The sequence below is a fragment of the Podarcis melisellensis genome (assembly GCF_964234715.1).
Source record: "Podarcis melisellensis genome assembly, chromosome: Z".
In the NCBI taxonomy this organism is placed as follows: Eukaryota; Metazoa; Chordata; class Lepidosauria; order Squamata; family Lacertidae; genus Podarcis; species Podarcis melisellensis.
The window spans coordinates 7,631,911-7,652,512 of NC_138547.1; the positions used below are offsets into that span (position 1 = coordinate 7,631,911).

A 20,602-nucleotide genomic window follows, 5' to 3' on the forward strand; every position below is an offset into this window, starting at 1 on the left:
GTTCAACACAGATATAGAAAGTATGTCTTCATGCAGTGCATAGTGAAACTATGAAACTCACTGCCACAGGAGAGACTGGTGGCCACCAAAGTTGATGCCAGTTGCTGGAAACCACAGGAGGGGTTTGGAGCACTCTTGTGCTCCAAATCCTTCTTGTGGGTTTTCTACTGAGGCATCTGATTGCCCACTCTGAGGACAGGATGCTGGACTAGACGGGCCATTGGCCTGATCAAGCAGGCTCCTCTTATGTTCTTAGAGGACTACTTTAACAATATATGGATGCCCTGTCCCACCAGCCTTAATCTGTCCTCAACCAGCTCCTGCCTACCTGCCTTCTTACTTGCAAGCAGTCCAGGGGGTGGCATTACCTGGCAGCTTCTTCATCCTCAGTCTTAAGTGTTGCCCTTGCAGAACTCTGCAGGGGGAAGGAGGATGGCGGGGAAAGATAGAATGAGTTAGCTCTGACTGCCATTGGCTCTGGCTCCACCTACCGTTGGGCTCCACCTACTGTCTGTCTTAACAATCCCAATGGGCATCAGCCACCAATGTGCAGCCCTCCAGGAGCAGCCCTCCAGGAGCCAATGAGTGAACTCTGCCTCCTGCTTCATTCAGTTCTCTACAAACATATGTGTCTGAATCCAAATTCAATGCAGATTTTTGCTTCTCCTTCATGCTCTGGCCAGGTTTATCTTCAAAAACCAAGCAGGCACCTGGCATGGTTACTTGGTGCCTTTCTTTTAAAACAGCTCCTTTTTAAAATTAAAACATTGAGGCGGAGGGAGGCTCCTTGATTGCCACAAAGGTAAAGGCCAGCCAACCAGGTCTTCTCAGTTGGTTGGGAAGCAGGGAGGAAGTGTGGCTTTGCAATTTCCCCAAGGGCTAGCCAACCAAGACGGCACAGTCAACTGAGAAACACAAGGGGAAGGAAGGTGACCCAGTGATTGTCACAAGGGCTAGTCACTCAGCACTATGCACAGCCAGCTGAGAAGTGCAGGCCAGAGGGAAAGTGACTGTGACTGCCACAAGGGCAAGCCAATCAGCATTCTTACAACAGGCTTCTGCTGCAAATAGGAAGAACCAGTTCCTTTTGAGCTGGATTCAACATGAATTTGCATATGGCTAAAACAATTGTTTCAAATGGTGGGGACATTCATTTGTTTTTGGAAAGTAGTTCCTTTGGTCTTTTAGGATATAGGAAGACTTATTTGTGAGTAAACATGCATGGCATTTGTAGGGACATGGGTGGCACTATGGGTTAAACCACAGAGCCTAGGACTTGCCGATCAAAAGGTCGGCAGTTCGAATCCCCGTGACGGGGTGAGCTCCCATTGCTCGGTCCCCGCGCCTGCCAACCTAGCAGTTCGAAAGCACATCAAAGTGCAAGTAGATAAATAGGTACTGATCCCGCGGGAAGGTAAACGACGTTTCTGTGAGCTGCTCTGGTTCACCAGAAGTGGCTTAGTCATGCTGGTCACATGATCTGGAAGTTGTACACTGGCTCCCTCGGCCAATAAAGCAAGATAAATGCCGCAACCCCAGAGTCAGCCACAACTGGACCTAATGGTCAGGGGTCCCTTTTACTATGCATGGCATTATATTGTATGAGACAGACACATAGAGATAGAAAGAAGCTGGATGTTTCTGTCTTTGATGGTGTTCCTTCTCCTATCTAATTATCAAACTACATTTTGATGCATAAGACTTTAGAATTAAGCATTTGTTGTGGTTTGATGTGGGTTTTCCTCTCCTCCCCTCCCCTCTCTGTGAATACCAGGCACAGGGCCTTGTAGTGGTGTGCAAATCAGAAAAAACATACTCTTTTCCACAGCTGTCATTGTAAAAGTGCTGAGTAACAAAACCTCCACCACATAAATACACTCCAGCTCAAGAGGCTAGACCATCCAGCTCATAGGCTCTCCCTAAAACAGTGGCAAGTCTACTTCCTTTGGCACATGAGCCAGCTTCATCTGCATCCAAGTACAGTTTTCCTGCAACCCAACCCCACAGTCAACAGTCATAGCTCAGTGGTACAGCATGTGTTCTGCACAAAGTATGTCCCAGGTTCAAAACCCATCATCTCCAGATAGGACTGGGAATGTCTCCAACTCTGGAGTGCCCCTGCAAACCAGTGTAAACACTATTGATCTAGAGAGAACAATGGACTGACTGAGCATAAGGCAACTTCCTATGTTGTTTTGGGGAAGGGCTGTTGCTCAGAAGGCAGAGCACATGCTTTGAATGAGGAAGGTTCTCAGTTCAATCCCTGCATCTCTAAGTAGGGCAAGGAGAGAACCCTACCTGAAATCCTGGAGAGCTGCTGCCAGTCAGTGTAGACAATATAGAGCTAATGTTACTATTAGGCTGACTTGGCATAAGGCAACTTCCCATTTTCCTAATCTGAGAATCTTTCACTCAGTCGATTAAAAAGCAAAAGAAGTACCTGCCAGGGGTGCTCAGAGCACTGAAGACGCAAGGGTGGAAGATGTTGTGGTCTGAGTACTCTAGGGCAGGGGTAGAGAACCTGGGTAGCCCTCCAGCTACATGAGCTCTGAAGCAGCAGGGATGATGGGGCATTGCAATCCAGCAACATCTGGAGGACCACAGGTATCCTCATCCCCGATTTAAACCCATGCTTGCCCCCAATCACATATAATATGAGACAGGAGGGGGAAATCAAAAGGAGTATTTGGATAATGGGAGGGGAATCCTCAAACTCCCATCAGCTCCAGCCAACATGCCTGATGGTCCGAAATGATCAGGTGTTGTAATCCAGCAACCTCTGGAGGTTGCAGTTTCCCCATCCTTGTTTTAGGAGATGTGCTTCAATGGTGCAGTATGTGTCTTACATGCAAAATGCCACAGGATCTGGGAAAGGCCTGCATCTCAGGTCTTTTGGACAGTCAGTGCAGAGTAGGCAAGACGGGGATAAATTGACTGATGGCCTGATCCAGGAGGATGTGTTTCCTTTGAAAGGCTATGAAAGGCTCATAGGAAAGGCACATTAAAGTGGATGGGACACTGACCAACCAACTGCCGAAGCCAGAACCAACACATTTCCCTTCTTATGTGCAACCAGTCTAGTGGGTGGTTGTGTGTCATGGGGCCCATGGGGCCATCCAGAACAGGGCAAGGTTGGCAGGACCTGTTAGGAAAAGAGGAGGATTCAGGAGCTTGGGGGCAGAGGGCTCAAGCAGTACCAAACTCGGGTTAACGTTTCTGCCAAAATCTTTAATGCTCAAATCAGTATGGTATGTAAGTAAGGCAAGGGTTAAAAGGCATGTCAGGTGGATTGCATGGCTAGGAAAGCTAATATCTTGATCCAACGAGTGACATGCCCCTGCACCTTACTTTTAAAGAGCAGGCTGGTCAGAGCTGTGGTGTGGCAAGCGAGAGTCATCCTTAGGATGGGCAAGCAAATGGGTACTCCTCCAAGTGGGTTTGGCTTGCATGGTCTGTTTGCACTTGTGCTGGCCCAGAACCAAACTTAAGGGTGGCCACTCATAGGCAGAAGGAAGCAGAAGAGGCAGCTCCAGCATGAGTGGAGCCTGACTGGAAGTGTCTAATGGTGAAAGAGCTGGACTCTTCCCCCACATCCTGTTTGATCTTTCCCCAGGATCCAAATCTGAATTCTCAGGACCCACAGCTAATCTCTCTACCAATTCTGAGACCCCTTAGGTCTGGAGCCTGTCCCAACTCATTAGGACCTTCCTTGGGATTATCAGACTTTAGCACCTCCTACTCCTCCTCTTGCCTGACTGCCCCCATCTCTATGTGGCTCATGATAGCTTTTGCTTGGCTGGAATGTGTACTTGAACTTGGACAATGCCTCTTGGCCTTGAAAGCTAGAGAGGAGAGATTTTAGGAAGAAGGAATGACTGAAGCTTCCAGTGGAGCTGAATACTGGGAGGTTCAGGGCAGATAAAATAAAGTACTTCTTAATGCAGGGTTTGGTTAAACTATGAACCTTGCTCTCACAGTAAGAAGTGATGGCCACCAACCTAGATGGCTTTAAAGGAGTATTAGACAAATTCATGGAGAAGGAGAGAGCTATTTATGGCTGCTAGCCATGTTGGCTATGCTCTGCCTTTGCAGCTGGAGATAGCCATGTTTCAGAATACTTCTGAATACTCTTCTCAGGTTCTTATGCTGTCCTTAAAGATGCACCCTGAATTTGCCAATGACAATGAATAGGGCAGGCGAGTAGATCATAAAATATATTTCTGCAATCTTCATTGCCAAGATGGTCAAGTATGAAAATATTTCTTACAGCAGTGTGGACAATAAAACAAAGGAGCCTTCATTACTGAGTTGTGCGTTGTTGGGTTTTTTTAAAGTGGCCTCCACTGCTGACTTGAGAAGCTGAACTTCCAGGCTTGAAGAAAATGAACATGTGGCTTTGGGGATGACATTCCATTATGCCAGAGAATACAGACTTGCATGTCTGTGTATTTGTGGCTTTGCAATAACATTACAATCTTGGAGTGCTGTTCTCATATTTGACATGTTTTCTTGTACAGAACACGAAACCAAATTATACAGAGAAGGCTATGGCTGGCCCTGTTCTGGAACCACCACGGCTACACTCCCTCATTGTTGCCATCTTCCTCTCATTATTGTGGTTTGAAGTCAATCAAGTAGAGCCTGCTAGCATATTTTTTTTATCCTAGCTTGATTGGCTGGTGGCATGCAGGCAAGAAGGAAGGGATCTTTGTTGTTGTTGCTTAAGGCTTTGTTGCAAGATGAATTGTGCAAACTCTGGTGAAGCTACACAGTGGCATGTCTTGGAGCTTGTTTGTTTATGTTTTAGTAAGAGGTGAGTGGAGGGGGGGGGAGCCACAGTTCTTCAATGCACAAACATCAGAGGCACCTTCTTGGGCAACTTTTTGAGCAATTGTTTCATCCAGAATGGAGGTGGAAGAAACTAGCTAGCATCAGGGGAGATATCCCTACATTTTTCAGCATTAGCAGGTAGATTAGAGGGTTAGTGCTGACCGCAAGAGTTTGAGGGGCCTTGGGTATGGCCCTAGATGCCAAGGTGGTTCCCCCTAACCCGGAAGAGGTATGCAAACAGAGAATTCCCAGGAAAAATCATATGGGTGCCATGTGCAGAGGACATGGCAACACAGTGCAGATATCAAACAAATGACGACACCACAGAGGGGAAATGAAGCCAAATGAGAGGGAAGGCAATGCTCCCAAGATCAGCACTGCCCTCATTCCGAACAGGCATTCACTTTGGCCATTTTAAGATTAATCCCTGGGAAATGTCTGTCTTTCTTTTTGAAACAGATGGGAGAGAGTAGAGTCTGGGGCTCCCAAAGGGAGGAACAGAGAGAAGCTGGTGGTGGAGGTGGGGGAGACTCTGTTTAAGTGTTTGCATATGTGACTGGATGACAGACTAATGAACAGTGTGTATATGCCTGGGTGAGAAAGAGAATGAGTGGGTGAATATTCTCATTATCCTGAAGCTTTCTGTTGCTATTATGGGATGCTTTGCATATATTTTTCATTACAGTGGTACCTTTGGTTACATACACTTCAGGTTACATACGCTTCAGGTTACAGACTCCACAAACCCAGAAAAGTACCTCGGGTTAAGAACTTTGCTTCAGGATGAGAACAGAAATCATGCTTCAGTGGTGCAGCAGCAGCAGGAGGCCCTATTAGCTAAAGTGGTGCTTCAGGTTAAAAACAGTTTCAAGTTAAGAACGGACCTCTGGAATGAATTAAGTACTTAACCTGAGGTACCACTGTAATTGCATGTGTTTGCTCTGTAAATGTGTTTGGAATGTATTTTTTACTCATCTTTGTGTTTTCAAATATGTGGGAGATCTTTTAATGTAACAAGTGACTAGCAAGTTTAATAAAGTATGATACACTACCAGGAGCATCACCAGTTGAATTTCTTTCCTTCCCTTAAAAATGAATAACTGCTGGGGAACAGCAGGGGGCAGACAGAGGTGCCCACACTCACTTTCACCTTTGGCTCCACCCACCACTAATATACAGCCCCTGACCAGTTTACCATGAGGGAATGCCAGACTTGACATCAAAAAAGATTGGCTGCTCCTCGCACAGAACTGAGTGGCTGTTTGGTTTTACTGACCCTGCCCAACATAGGAAGGTGCCTTATACCCTCAGACCATCTACGTAGCTCCCTCTAGCTCAGCGTGGTCTGCCCTAACTGGTAGCAGCTCTCTGGGGATTCAGGCAGAGGTCTTTCCCCTGCGTGCCCTGGATATGCTGGGGACTGAACTGGTGAACTTCTGTGTGCAAGGCGGATGCTCGGCCACTGAACTGCAGCCCAAAAGCTGGGGCCTGGTGGTGCAGTCCCTCAGAATTCCACCAGAGGGCTGCAGCCTCTCTCCGATTGGTACAAAAGTCAGCTAGCAAAAAAGGGGGAGGAGCAGCACTTTGGGATGGAGAATAAAAGGAGCGGTTTTTGAGAGAGAGAGTTAGACAGGGTTTGAGCTGAGATGAGAGATGGGACTTGATCTGCAACAGGGTTTAGTTTGAGAGATAGGGACAGAGATAGGGATTAGGATAAGATTTGACTTAGGGAGAACTGGTTCTGATTTGAGTTGCACAATATAGTTAGAGCAGGCATAGGCAAACTTGGCCCTGCAGATGTTTTGGGACTACAGTTCCCATCCCTACTGGTCCTGTTAGCTAGGGATGATGGGAGTTGTAGTCCCAAAACATCTGGAGTGCTGAGTTTGCCTATGCCTGAGCTAGAGGAAGGAACCTCACAGCTTAGATGGGAAGAGCAGGTTGAGTATCTGGGGAAAGTATACAGACAGGAGGTACATGGAGAGCTGAGTCTGAGCCAGGAGAGGGAGAAGCTGTGGGAATACAGACTCCCTGGGTCTCATTCTAGCCGGGGGGGGGGGAGGGGAGGGAGATCTTCTAGGTAAAGAAGACTCCCAAGCCAGTAACAAGGGGTGAGGGGATCCCCTGGGTTTGTTATACCAAATGGAATACCTCAGGTGTGAGATTGCTAAGAGAGTGGGTAACTGACGAAAAGTGCCCCTCACTTCTGAACCAAAGTATTGTGCTGCGTCAAAAGTATTTAACTGTAACATCTGCCACAACTAAGTAAGGGAACGAGACTGAAGTAGCAGAAGCTGAGTTAAGCATTTTACCACCCATTCTAGAAACCTGAACATCTACCTGAAGTGTAGCAACAGATCTTTAGCAACAGAAGCTTAAGAAAAGCTGCGAATATACTACTGTGCTTAAGCCTGTGACATCCTTATATAAAGTTTAAATAATAAGTTAGCTTCTACCTGGAAAAGCGCCATATTTAACTGGGGGCAGTTAGTGGGTGAGTCTGCTACATATTAATTGGTGGCAAGGGTGGGATCTGCTACAGTAGGGAAGAAAGCATCTATCAACTTTGGTTCCTATCACTAACTCATAATTCCCCATCTCCTGTTCCATACTTCACATTTCGGCATCAGTTTGCAATTCTTTTTAAATAAAAGGTCCTCATGGAAATGGGTCTAAATCTGAGTATGAATTTCCCCCAATATATACACTTTTGTATGCATTTTCCTCAAATAAACACATTTTTGCAAATTATTTTCCCTCATGTATTTTTATACACTGCTTTCATTAATACACCATACTTTCTGTGCTATTTTCATGCATATATGCAATGAAATGCATACTTTCATATGTGGATTCCTAGAAATGTTATTTATCAGAAAACTGCACTTCAAAATTCAAAGAAGTGTGACATTTAAGAGGGTGGCTGTGTTTTCCTGTGCATATTGTTTTGGAAATGGTGAAGTAAGGAGTTTTGCATTAAAATGCAAACTGAACCAATTGTTTCTCTCCTTGCCCTGTCCCTCATCTGAGATATCCTCCCATCCACTCCAAGAATTCATCTCTCTCCTTCCTCCTGCCACCCATACTCTCTGAAGAAAACTAGATTAGTCACTATAAACCAGTCTGTCTTGTCACACAGGAACAACACAGCCACACTATATAAGGTCATTATTCAAGTGTTCTTTTGTGTGGAGAAAGACAGTGACCTTCCAGGTTAGCACCCCTTAAATTTTTTTTCTACCCACCACATCACGCATGTACTCCTTGGAACAGGATGGTTTGTCTTCTCTCACCACTACTGCAGGGAATGCAGTAGGGGGGCAAGGAAGGAAAATGCCAAGCTGCCCAGCCCAGGGAGACTCTCAGTTTGCAGCCAATCTCAGCCATGACACAAACACACATACAAGGCCCTTATTTGTAGGTGAGAATGGGAACAGGTAGGAAGGTCATGCCAGTACAGTTCTTAGGGTAGTTATTATGTGTCTTGCTCTGAAGAGGCCCCAGATTCTGGCTGGTCATGGAATAGTATCAGTATGGCTCATGAGATTTCCATTCCTTGAGATCCAGGGGCAGCTCCAAGCATGAAAGCAAGGCTGAGTTCTCAGTGCAGGGACTTATCACTTGATATAATGTTCTGTCATACCATCATCTATCTATCTCTCTATCATCTCTATCTCTATCTAATCTATCTATCTATCTATCTATCTATCTATCTATCTATCTATCTATCATCTATCTATCATCTATCTATCTATCATCTATCTATCTATCATCTATCTATCTATCATCTATCTATCATCTATCTATCTATCTATCTATCTATCTATCTATCTATCTATCTATCTATCTATCTATCTATCTATCTATCATCTATCTATCATCTATCTATCTATCTATCTATCATCTATCTATCATCTATCTATCTATCTATCTATCTATCTATCATCTATCTATCTATCTATCTATCTATCTATCTATCTATCTATCTATATCTATCATCTATCTATCTATCTATCTATCTATCTATCTATCTATCTATCTATCTATCTATCTATCTATCTATCTATCTATCTCTATCATCTATCTATCTGTCTATCTATCTATCTATCTATCTATCTATCTATCTATCTATCTATCTATCTCTATCTCTATCTATCATCTATCTATCTATCTATCTATCTATCTATCTATCTATCTATCTATCTAATCTATCTATCTATATCTATCATCTATCATCTATCTATCTATCTATCTATCTATCTATCTATCTATCTATCTATCATCTATCTATCTATCTATCTATCTATCATCTATCTATCATCTATCTATCTATCTATCTATCTATCTATCTATCTATCTATCATCTATCTATCTATCTATATCTATCAATCATCTATCTATCTATCTATCTATCTATCTATCTATCTATCTATCTATCTATCTATATCTATCTATCTATCTATCTATCTATCTATCTATCTATCATCTATCTATCTCTATCTATCTATCTATCTATCTATCTATCTATCTATCATCTATCTATCATCTATATCTATCTATCTATCTATCTATCTATCTATCTATCTATCTATCATCTATCTATCATCTATCTATCTATCATCTATCTATCTATCTCTATCTATCTATCATCTATCTATCTATCTATCTATCTATCTATCTATCTATCATCTATCTATCTATCTATCTATCTATCATCTATCTATCTATCTAATCTATCTATCTATCATCTATCTACCTATCCCTACACATAGAATGCTAACATACAAGGGAAAAGGTTTTGAGTCTAAGATTTTCTGTGTGCAGGGATTATTATTTTGTGCATTTAATCAATACAATTCCTTCCTTCTGCAGTCTGGTGCAGATATGGTCAGCAGGGTGGGGGAAACACGGATCTGGCCCACAAGCATAACCCATCCCAACACATTTTTCAGCCATTCAAAAACAGCAAACCACTGGAACAGATAAAAGGCGCCATCTAGTCCAGCATTCTCACCAGATACCTATTTCTCCTCACATGAGATCTCATGCACATCCAATGAAGCTGAATGTTGGGAAATCCAGGACAGATAAAAGAAAGTATTTATTTATACAGCGCCCAGTTGAACTATGGAACTCATTCCCACAGGATGCAGAGGTGGCCACCAACTGGGATGGCTTTAAGAGGAATAGACAGATTTGAGGATTTGAGGAGGAGAGGGAGGAGACAACTATCAATGGCTACCAGCTGTAATAATAATAATAATAATAATAATAATAATAATAATAATAATAAATTTGTATCCTGCCCATCTGGCTGGGTTTCCCCAGCCACTCTGGGCGGCTTCCAACAAAGACCAAAAATACACTAAATGGCTGTGCTCTGTCTCCATGATCAGAGGCAGTAATGCTTTTGAATACCAGTAGCTCAGGTGATGTCTATGTTTTTTGACTGGAGAGATAACAGAACACCCTGCCCCACTCCCATTATTTGAACCATGATTTGGTTCTTTTGTCTCAGGTATTTAAATGTATCATCCTGTCTTAGGCCGGCCCTATTACAATGTTCTCAAAGATTTTGGGGGGTGGGGAGCCTTTGGAAACCAATAAGATTGAAATGATTTTGTAACACCTCAAAGTTCATTTGTTTCCTAAAAACAAAATAAAACAAACAAACAAACAAACTTGATTTGCATCTCAGAAAAAAGGTCAAGTCAAACTTGGTTTCAAACCTGGATGGCTGCTGTGCTGTCTGCATCTGTTTCTTTTATCTATTTATCTGAATTGTGCACCCAAACACACATACACACAGAGAGGGAACAGAGTGTGCCAACCCTCACTTCATTCTTCCCCTTATTTATCTGCATGGACTCTTAAGTGAGAGTAAAAGAGGAGATTCATTCAAAAGATAAAGAAGAAGGTGTCTCTCAAGGGTGGGGGTGGCTGGGAGTTCCTTTGATTGCTGTGGTGGCTGGTGCCCTTTGGGGACTGGTAGAGCAGAAGGCAAGGAGCCCAATAGTGGGTGGCGCCAGAGTCACTGAGAGACAGAGCTAACTAATGCTGGTTTTGTTTCCTCCTTCCTCATTACTGAGTTCTACAAGGGGCAACATGGAGGAGGAGAAGGAAGAGGAAACAGGTGGAGGTGGAGAGCAGCACTGTGAATGCCCCCCCCCCCGCAACTTGATTGTAGTGGCGCAAACTGTACAGGGTTCCTAACTGGGTGGAAGACCAAAGCTCAGTGATAGAGCATGTGCTTTGCATGCAGAAGGTCCCAGGTTCAGTTCCTACCCTGGCATCTCCAGGTAGGCTTGGGAATGTCACCAGCATGAAATCCCAGAGACCCACAGCCTGTCAGTGTAAACAATACTGCGCTATCAAGTAGCCATGGTGGCTACGCTGGACTTTCAGCTTTCTCTCGGTAGCCAATCAGCCTCTGATTCTAACCTAGAGGAGCAACCAGCTCAACTTATGCTAGACACTCCTGTGATTTGAAGGAGTCTTCTAGCCCACTTGTCCTCAACTGGTGGGTTGGAACACACTACCAATCGGGGTCACATCAGCAGCCCTTAGACTAAACAAAGACAGATGTTTGTTTGTTTTTTTTTTAAAAAAAGCTTTAAAACCATTGGAAAAGGAGACCAGGGGCCTTGAAAGTGTCTGTCATTGTTTAATACCAGGACAACAGGTCAAGTCACTGTTCACAGCCTGCCCCACTAGGGAGAGATACGCTATATTTAGCTTTAAATTATAGTAATTGTATACATTTGCATTCTATGAATCATATAAATCAGCATATGCAAATTTATGTAAAACAATCTATTTTGTATTTCTCTTTTAACTATCATAATTATTTCCAAATCTGCACAGATACATGTAAATTAGCATGTGCAAATTTTATGCAAATTGGCACCCTCTCCTTTTGTGATGCACATCCTTAAAAAAAAAAAGTGGCCTAAACTTATTTCAACCCCAATATTCAGTGGTGCTTCCACTATCTGGAAATGGTTTTTATGTTAGCGGAGAATCCCCATTTCTGTGCCACACTTTCATTTCAATGAGTAAAATAGGCCTCTAGAAGAGAATCCCCTAAAGGATTGGCACTGCCAATGAATACAATGTTTTCAAACCAGGGAGAGGAAGAGAAGAAAATTTGCCTGCTATGATTGAGAAGCCATTTGCTTCCTTTGGAGTGACCTTGCTGAGAACTGGGATGTCTCCACTTTGGCATGCCTGAGGAACCTCTCGTTACAACTTCCCTTGCAGGAGCCAAGGGCATTCCCTCTTACGCTGCAGAAATATCTCTCCCTGGATCTCCCTATAGCTTCACACCTTCTCTCTAGCTTTAATTTTGCCACTGCTGCTGTTGTTGACATTTTATTTTAAACACGCACCAAAAACACATGTAAATTCCTTAGTTATTTATAGCACAGCTTCTAGAGCTTTAAATAGTATTTTCTTGAATAAACTGGTTTAATGTTAGAGAAGCCTTGAGCAACATGTGATCCACCAAGCTGTCTGAAGTTCATCAGCCATACATACTAACCTAGGTGGCCACCAATGCCTGGACATGGTATAAAGAGGCCTTTTAAGGGCCAGATGCAGGTTTGAGGGAAAAAGTGGCCTCTTCTGGATCCACTCATACTTCAGTGGGCTATGTGCTGAGTAATCTTGTGTTCTTAACCTGCTGTCCAGCAGCTTCATAATGTGTGCCATGACAGGTTCTGTGCTCCACAGTGTGTTAATGTTCATGCATTCGTCTTACATTTGCAGCATTGAATCTGTTATTTAGTTATAGCAATTACATTTTTTTTTTTTGCAAAGGAGGAGGAATGCACTACAGCAAGAATAATCTCCTGCTTCACAAAGTATGGTTTATGAAACAAGAGCAAAAACATCCAGTGCTTTAAAGGAATGCATAACAAGTAACACAGCAGAGAGAGGAGACCAGGGTGCAAATCCTGCCTTGGCCATGAATACTGCTGGGTTAGACGCAGGCCAGTCAAACTCAGCGGCGGAGCAAGCCAATCGGGCGCCTGGGGCACCACGCATGCCCTGCACCCTGGGGTGGGGCCAGCCGCCCACGGGGGCGAGGCCAGCTGGGGCAGGATGCTCCATGGGGCCTCTAATGAGTCTGCATGCCTCCTCCCACTCAGCTGCCCTACAGCTGAGGGGGAGGCGGTGGGCGGACCATTTGGGGCCGCGTCACTCCCAGGAGAGACGTGTGGCTCAGGCACACTGCAGGAACCACGATGAGTGCCGCCCAGCATTTTGTCACCCCTCCCCAGTGGTGACACCCAAGGTAACCTGCCCCCACCGCACCCACTTCCTCCGCCCCTGGTCACACTGTCTCTCCCTAAAACCTACTTCACAGGACTGTTGAGAGGATAGAAAGGAATGTACTGTTATCCTAGTTCAGACCACTGATCCTGCTACCTCAGTATTGACTGGCAGCAGCTCTCCAGGGTTTCAGAATCATAGAACTGTAGAGTTGGAAGGGCCATGGGGGTCATCTAGTGCAGTGTTTCCCAACCTTGGGCCTCCGGCTGTTTTCAAACTACAATTCCCATCATCCCTGACCACTGGTGTTGCTAGCTGAGGATTATGGGAGTTGTAGTCCAAACAGCTGGAGGCCCAAGGTTGGGAAATGCTGATCTAGTGTAACACCCTGCAATGCAGGAATTTTTAACCCAATGTGGGGCTCAAACACACAAGCCTGGGATTAATAGTATCATGCTGTACCAACTGAGCTAGGAGGAAGTCTTTCCGAGCCCTCCCTGGAGATGTCAGAGATTGAACCTGGGACCTTCTGCATGCAAAGCAGATGTTCTACCACTGAGCTATGGCCTTTTACACATAACCATGGAAACCACCATGAGCTCCTTGGAGGATAAGTATGAGAGAGAGAGAGAAGCTGCCCACAGGTAATAGTCCTTATCTAGGGACACTGTAGTTCTCTGCCCAGGCTCAACATTTACCATGAAGGAGCGTGGGTTAGCTAGACAGCTGGAACTTTGTAATAGGTTTCCTCATAATAGTTTATGAGTTAGTACCTCGTAACTGGCTTGCTTTCATTTCTTTTCTCTCCCCCAGCTGCCCCGCCACTTTGCTTTTTTAAGAGTCCAGAGCTGCAATGCAATGCAAAGAGTCCAGAGCTGCCAAGGCACACGGAGGCTGGAATCTTGGCTAAGTGGCGTTCCATTGGCCCGTTGAAGGCTTGAGTCAGATGGATCGGGTGAATATGGAGAAGGGGAGAGAGTTCCAGTAGCAGCCAAAAATATGTATCTTTCCTTGCAGGGCAAAAGCTGAATTTAACTATCATTGTTAGAAGTCGTTTCCTCCTCATTTGATGCAGCATTTCCCTGGCACTAAGTGCAAATACATTTTTATCTTGTCCGTCTCCCCTCACCCCCAAAGAAAGCCCTATTATCTTTTTTCAGTGACACCAAGGCTGACATCCGAAGCACAGTTAACTAGGATGCCAAAGTCCTCTTTAAACAGGGTTGGGGGACATTTTTTAGCCTGAGGGCCACAGTCCAGTCGTGGATAGGAGCCAGGAGCAAATAAATATATAAATAAAGTGGGTGTAGGAACAGATGGGTTGTATCCAAAACAGTTCTATTATAAAAGAGACCCATTGCAATTATGTTGGTCATGTTCACCAATCTCATTAGTTCTACTGAGCAGCACTAACATTGGAGACAACCTGTTCCCCAACAGTCATGGAAGAATCAGAATTGGCTTTTTTCTTTTTCTTTACAAGTTTGTATCTCTACCCAGGCAAGCATCTTCACAGTTCAAGGGTGCAATCCAGCCAGGCATAGATCAGGGCTGGTAAAGGGTGTGCAAAGGATAATCTCAAGGGCCAGATAGAGAGGTTTGGATGGCTGCACTTGATTCCCAGGTCTTAAGTTCCCTGTCCCATTCTTAAATTCAACAAATGTTGCTGGAAACTATTCCTTAAAATACATATATTAATGATAATCAGACTGTCAAAAATATGATTTTTATGGTAAAGAGCTCATTTCCTTTTGTGAAAAAACAACAACTATGAAGCCTGATGACTTGAAAAATTTTGCCATTATTATCTTCATTGATTTTGTCAATTGTGTTGTGTTTTCATTCTGCCCTTCCTCCATGGAACCTGGGGAAGGAGGCTATCACCCTTAGAACAATCCTGTGAGGCAACTGAGAGAGTGGATGACTAGGCCACCATTACCGACTGAGCTTGCTCATCATTGGACTGTACACCCCACCTTGTTTGCCAAGAGAACAAACAAACAGCAAAAAACAACAACAACAACAAAAACAAAACTGAAGGATAACTATGTTCTGATTTGCATGTTATAGTATGGAATGTGAGAATCAAGCCAGCCCATATCAGAATCCACAAAGACTGAATTTATCAAAAACTCCTGAGACCCAACACACACACACACACACACACACACACACACATTCCACATACACTGAAATAATCTAGATTTGGATTGCTTCGGGAGATAAATTAAGAGATAACGAAGCTAAATTCCCTCCCTTGGGAGGCATGGTTTGACCCTCTCCCTGTCTTGTTTTTGAGGTCCAGCAAGGATGGGGCATTTCTTCAGTCTAAGGACCACATTTCCTTCTGGAAGTCACACGCCAGGCATGGGCAGGCAGAGGTGAAAATTGGTGGAGTGGCAAATGTAATGGTTACCTTTGTACAGTACGCTAGCTTGCACACACCCCCTCTCTAATCCCCCATTCAGCAAACAAGAGGCATTAGCAGAGTCCAAGGATACATTCCAGCCAGGCAAACATATTCAGAGTACAGAACAGGGCCAGCAAGAGCTCTGAGGACCAGGCAGAGAGGCCTCATGGGCCACATTCTTCCCCTGGGTCTGAAGTTCCCCACCTCTGCTACAAACAATAAACTTTCATATCATGACTTTATGACAAGTGAAGCTGTTATTTTTGTCCCCTGGCTCTGTGGGTTTGGCTCCCTTTATTTTGACTCAGTACTGTTTCATAGTTTTTATTGTATTTTGATATACACCGTGCACTACTTTGGATGCCCTTGAGCTGGAAAGCAGGATAAAAATAAACTTTAATAGTAATGATGATAAGATGTGGGGAAAGGAAGGTGCCATGTTTAGAGGCAATGCACCTCTGAATATAAGTTTTCAAAAATGTTGTCTTAGTAATTGAGTGACAAATAATTGAGAAGGACCATTGCTTTCATTTCCTCTTGGACCATCCAGCAGGGGCATCTAGTAAACTGTTGCAATATACAGCCATACCTCGGGTTAAAGACGCTTCGAGTTGAGCACGTTTGAGTTGCGCGTTACTTCCGGGTTTCGCCGCTTGCACATGCACAGATGCTCAAAATGACGTCATGCGCAGAAGCAGCGAAAAGCGACGCACGCATGCACAGACGTGCTGTCGCTAGTTACGCTTACCTCTAGATGCGAATGGGGCTCCGGAACGGATCCCTTTCCTATCTAGAGGTACCACTGTATAGGACATTGGATAAGATCAGTGACTGGAGGGAATTTGGAAGGCCAGTTTTCTTACCCCAGATCTACCTGGACCAATACTCTGATTCAGGAGAAGAAGGCAGCATAATGTTGAAATAAGTTTCCACTAGAACCCCACCACCACCAACCCACACAATGCTTTGCTTATGTATTTATGGAGGGAATGATTCCAGTGATTATGGGGGTGGGGAAAGATACTCTTGTGGTTTGCAAAGTAATAACCAGTGGGGCCCTGGAGGTCAGTTGGGAGAAGAAAGGCTATTCTGCAATCAAGGCAGCTGCATGATCTTATAAACATAAGAGAAACCATAGCTGAGTGGTAAAACACAAGCTTTGCAGGTAGAATATCATACGTTCGATCAGTGCTTCCACCCAAGAAAAATAGGTGTCAGTACTTATCATGAAATTGTTACAGTCACACTTCTTAACAACAACAAAACGAGGTGCCAGTACTGTGTACTCTTGAATACCCCTGGGGATATAGCTGGTGAACACCCAGCCCAAATTCCCTGATGATCTCCCCAAGCACCTTCCTGTAGAAGTTGAAAAGCCTGGGGGAGAGGACCACACCCTGAGACATCCCACAAGGGAACACCCAGGGATCCGAACACCACTTTCTGGACACAGCCCAGGAGGAAGGATTGGAACCACTGTATAACAGTGTCCTCAGCTCCCAGCTCCTCTAGTCAGTCCAGAAGGATACCATGGTCAATAGTATCAAAAGCAGCTGAGAGATCCAGCAGAACCAGGAAAGAGTTTTCACCTCTGTCTCTAGCCTGCCGGAGATAATCGATCAGTGTGACCAAGGCAGTTTCAGTCCCATGTTAGGTCCGGAATCCTGAATGGAAGGGATCCAAATGGTCTGCATCAACCAGATGCAGTCTGGAGTTGTTCAGTGACCAGACGCTCAATCATCTTTTGCCCCACCAGTCCCAACGAGCACCAGCCTCCACTGGTCTCAGGTAATATTTTCTCAGCCCTGCTTCCAGTGTACTGTAATGGATCACTGGGTGAGCCTGGATCAGTCACTGCTTCTTAACCTAACCTTCCTCATAGAAATCATATACATCACCAAGCCTTTGGCAAAAATATATATGGATAAATGCCATAAATAAATAGAATCCTTTGTGTCGAGATGGTGGGGATTCATCCTGGAGCTATTTGTGTGCAAAGCATAAGCTGTGCTACTGAAATGCGGCTTAACCCTCCCCCCAGAAAGAAATAGTAAAACATTCCATTGGCTTGGATGCACGGCTTAACACTTTAACCAATGACCATCTGCTTTCCTTACTTGATTGGCTGCTGGCTGACCTATCACAACCAATTCTGGGCATCGCTCATCATGATGTGAGACTGACACGTTGGACGCCCACTGGTCGACAAAGCCTTTGGGTGTATAGACTCCACAGTCTATGATGCTGGTCATCTGCTCAAACTCTTCGCACACGCCGTCACCATCATGGAAGTAGCACCTGCTCGGTTCATCTGCAGTAAGAGAGAGGAGGAGGGGAAGAGGAGTCAAGAAGGATGGAAATGCCATTTCTTAATAACCAAGTCCAGTAAGCACTGCGTACTTTGACCTAATGAGCAAATGGGAATAATGCTCTCAGAAAACCAGAGGTTTTGCCCTTTGGAAAAAATTATGTAAATTATTTTTAAAAATTGCATGGGAATGATGTGCTCTTGCTTCTGTCAAAGTCTGGCTTTCATAGTACCACCTACTACCTCACCCACCCCTTCACACACACTCACTTCTTGTCAAACACTTGAGCTGACAGAGGACAATGAGGAAGCCTGGGAATTGCTAACATATGTATCATAGCTTGTTTGTCAAATGTGCATGTTTTCAGAAATCTACCAACAACTCTTAGTGCATTCACACTTAAAAATAGACCACTGAACTACCGTTGGAATAGTTGCATGAGGTCCCTTACCTCTTGTACAATTCAGGTAATTTGAGGATAAGATCACAAAGTTTGTTCCAGTTTCCTTGCAGTGAGTGCTCCTAGAGAGTGGTTCAATTTAGATCGGGGAACCTCAGGCCTGGTGTCCACATGTGGCCCTCAGAACTACCCACAGGCCACATCCATTCCTAGCCACATCCTAGCCACACCTTCTCTCCCCAAGTCACAACCCTCACTTTGCACCCTGTGTGTTTCTGAGTGGCTGTGATGTGTCCTTGAGCTCTGGCAATGCCTCTTGCTTTTCTGGACAAAGGATAGAGTGGGGTGGGTGTGTTTGTAGAAGCCGTAGAACCTGCTCATCACTAACACATGGCCCTTGACAAATTGCCCAGGAGGGAGTGCAGCCCTCACGATGAAAAATGTCCCACATTCCAATTCAGATGATCCTACAAATCATGAAAGATCATGATTGAGCCATAGTCTCGCTTCTTCCTTCCTCCATATCTTCCCATCCCTCCTTTATTTTCAACTTTTTGTTGTTGTTGTAAAAGGTTTTCTTACAGCTTAAAAAGATGTAATGCTTTCCATATCCTCCTATTGTTAAAAAAAATTCCTTACAAAATCAAATGTTAGTCCTGTTCAGAGTAGACACGTTGAAATTCATGGGCATGACTAACTTCCCTATTCTGCTTCCTACGTGGGTGGGTGTCTTGAGGTAGAGAAAGGGACACAAAGATCTCTGCAGTCCTTTGGTGCAGACACTTAGGTGTCTGCCTCATCCCACCACTCTCTCCAGATCCTGGCTGACTCTTTCCATGGCTCAACAGCCCTTTAAAGGGCTGTTTCAGTTGGAGATGCCAGAGACTGTATCTGGGACACCTTTGCTTGCAAGGCAAGGGCCCAGTTTGTGGCTCAGCTCTGAACGTCGTTTTCTTTGTTATGGCTTACATCTAAACAAAGGTAATTGCTACTACTACTACCTCTTGTGGTTTACTGTTTTAAATGTGCTATGTTATACATTAAGGGTGGCAGTTCGGCGGCAGAGCATTTGATTTGCATGCAGAAGGTCCCAGGTCCAACCCTTGGCCTCTCTAGACAGGACTGCAGCCAGAAAAACGAGAGAGCTGCTTCCAGTCAATGCAGACAACTCTGAGCAAGATGGACCAATGAGTTGATTGCGTATAAGGCAGCTTCCCACCACCACCCCTAAAAGAAATCCCAAGATATTTTATATCTGGTGGTTTGCCTACATCTATCCATATGCCTATTTCTCGCCCACACACACACACACACAAACACACACACACCTGACTAGAACCAGTGTAAAACTGTATAAGTAAACAAAAATAAACATAATAAAAAACAAGCAAACAACCCTCTGCACAGGAATAGAAAAAGAGCAATGAAGCAAATTAACTGCTGGCAGAGCCCAGCTGATTTCAGTGGCCTCCTGCCAGTGCAAGAGAGGCTCCAGGCCCCTGGTGTTGTTCACTATTTTGTTCTTAAATGACACTTGCGAAACACTGAGTTTAGCAAGGACAAGCACTTCCAAAGGAACAGCTCCAGAGACTGGAGGCCTCTGTTTACCAACTCACGACATATTTGGCATGGGCAGTAGCAGAAGGGAAGGGAGGGGGGTGTCCCTTGCAACTGAAGAAAGATCTTTTTGCGCCAGTCAATGAGACACTAATCTGAACTAGAGGGATCAAAAGTCAGAGGGAGATGGAGTGACTGTCTATGGCAGGGGTCAGCAACCTTTTCGGCCATGGGTCGGTCCACCATCCCTCAGACCATGTGGTAGGTCAGACTACCTTTTGGGGGGAAAATGAACAAATTCCTATGCCCCACAAATAACCACAGATGCATTTTAAATAAAAGCACACATTCTAATCATGTAAAAACATGCGGATTCCCGGACCGTCCACAGGCCAGATTGAGAAGGCGATTGGGCCAGATCTGGCCCCCAGGCCTTAGGTTGCCCACCCCTGCTCTATGGTGATAACCCAATGCTGAGGAGGAGGGCAAAGAGTGTCCTCCTGTGTCTTTAAAGGAGCAGAACTTCCACTGCAGGTCGTTCTCTAGCTGTCCCTTACTTACCACCCCTGATTTTCTTCCCCCTTGTAAATCCCTTTCCTTACATACTCAGTGGAAAAGTATCTGCTTTGTATGCAGATGGTCCCAAGACTCCTAGGATGACTCCAGGTAAAGGTAAAGGACCCCTGACAGTTAAGCCCAGTTGCGGGCAACTCTGAAGTTGTGGTGCTCATCTTGCTACTTCCTCAGAGGACAGATCTGCCACACCTCCCAGCTGTCTCATTGCTGCCCGGCCCTGGATATACCAGCAATGGAGACTGAATT

At 44.6% G+C, this 20,602-nt stretch overlaps 1 protein-coding gene across 1 annotated transcript in view; it reads right to left on the reverse strand.

The window, feature by feature from the left end:
* PAPPA (pappalysin 1) overlaps positions 1 to 20,602 on the reverse strand; it is a 236,094-nt gene that overhangs the window by 96,075 nt on the left and 119,417 nt on the right. The window contains exon 10 of the mRNA XM_081896277.1: positions 17,632 to 17,825. Within this exon, the coding sequence (XP_081752403.1) occupies positions 17,632 to 17,825 (194 nt within the window). The remainder of the gene's footprint in view (positions 1 to 17,631; positions 17,826 to 20,602) is intronic.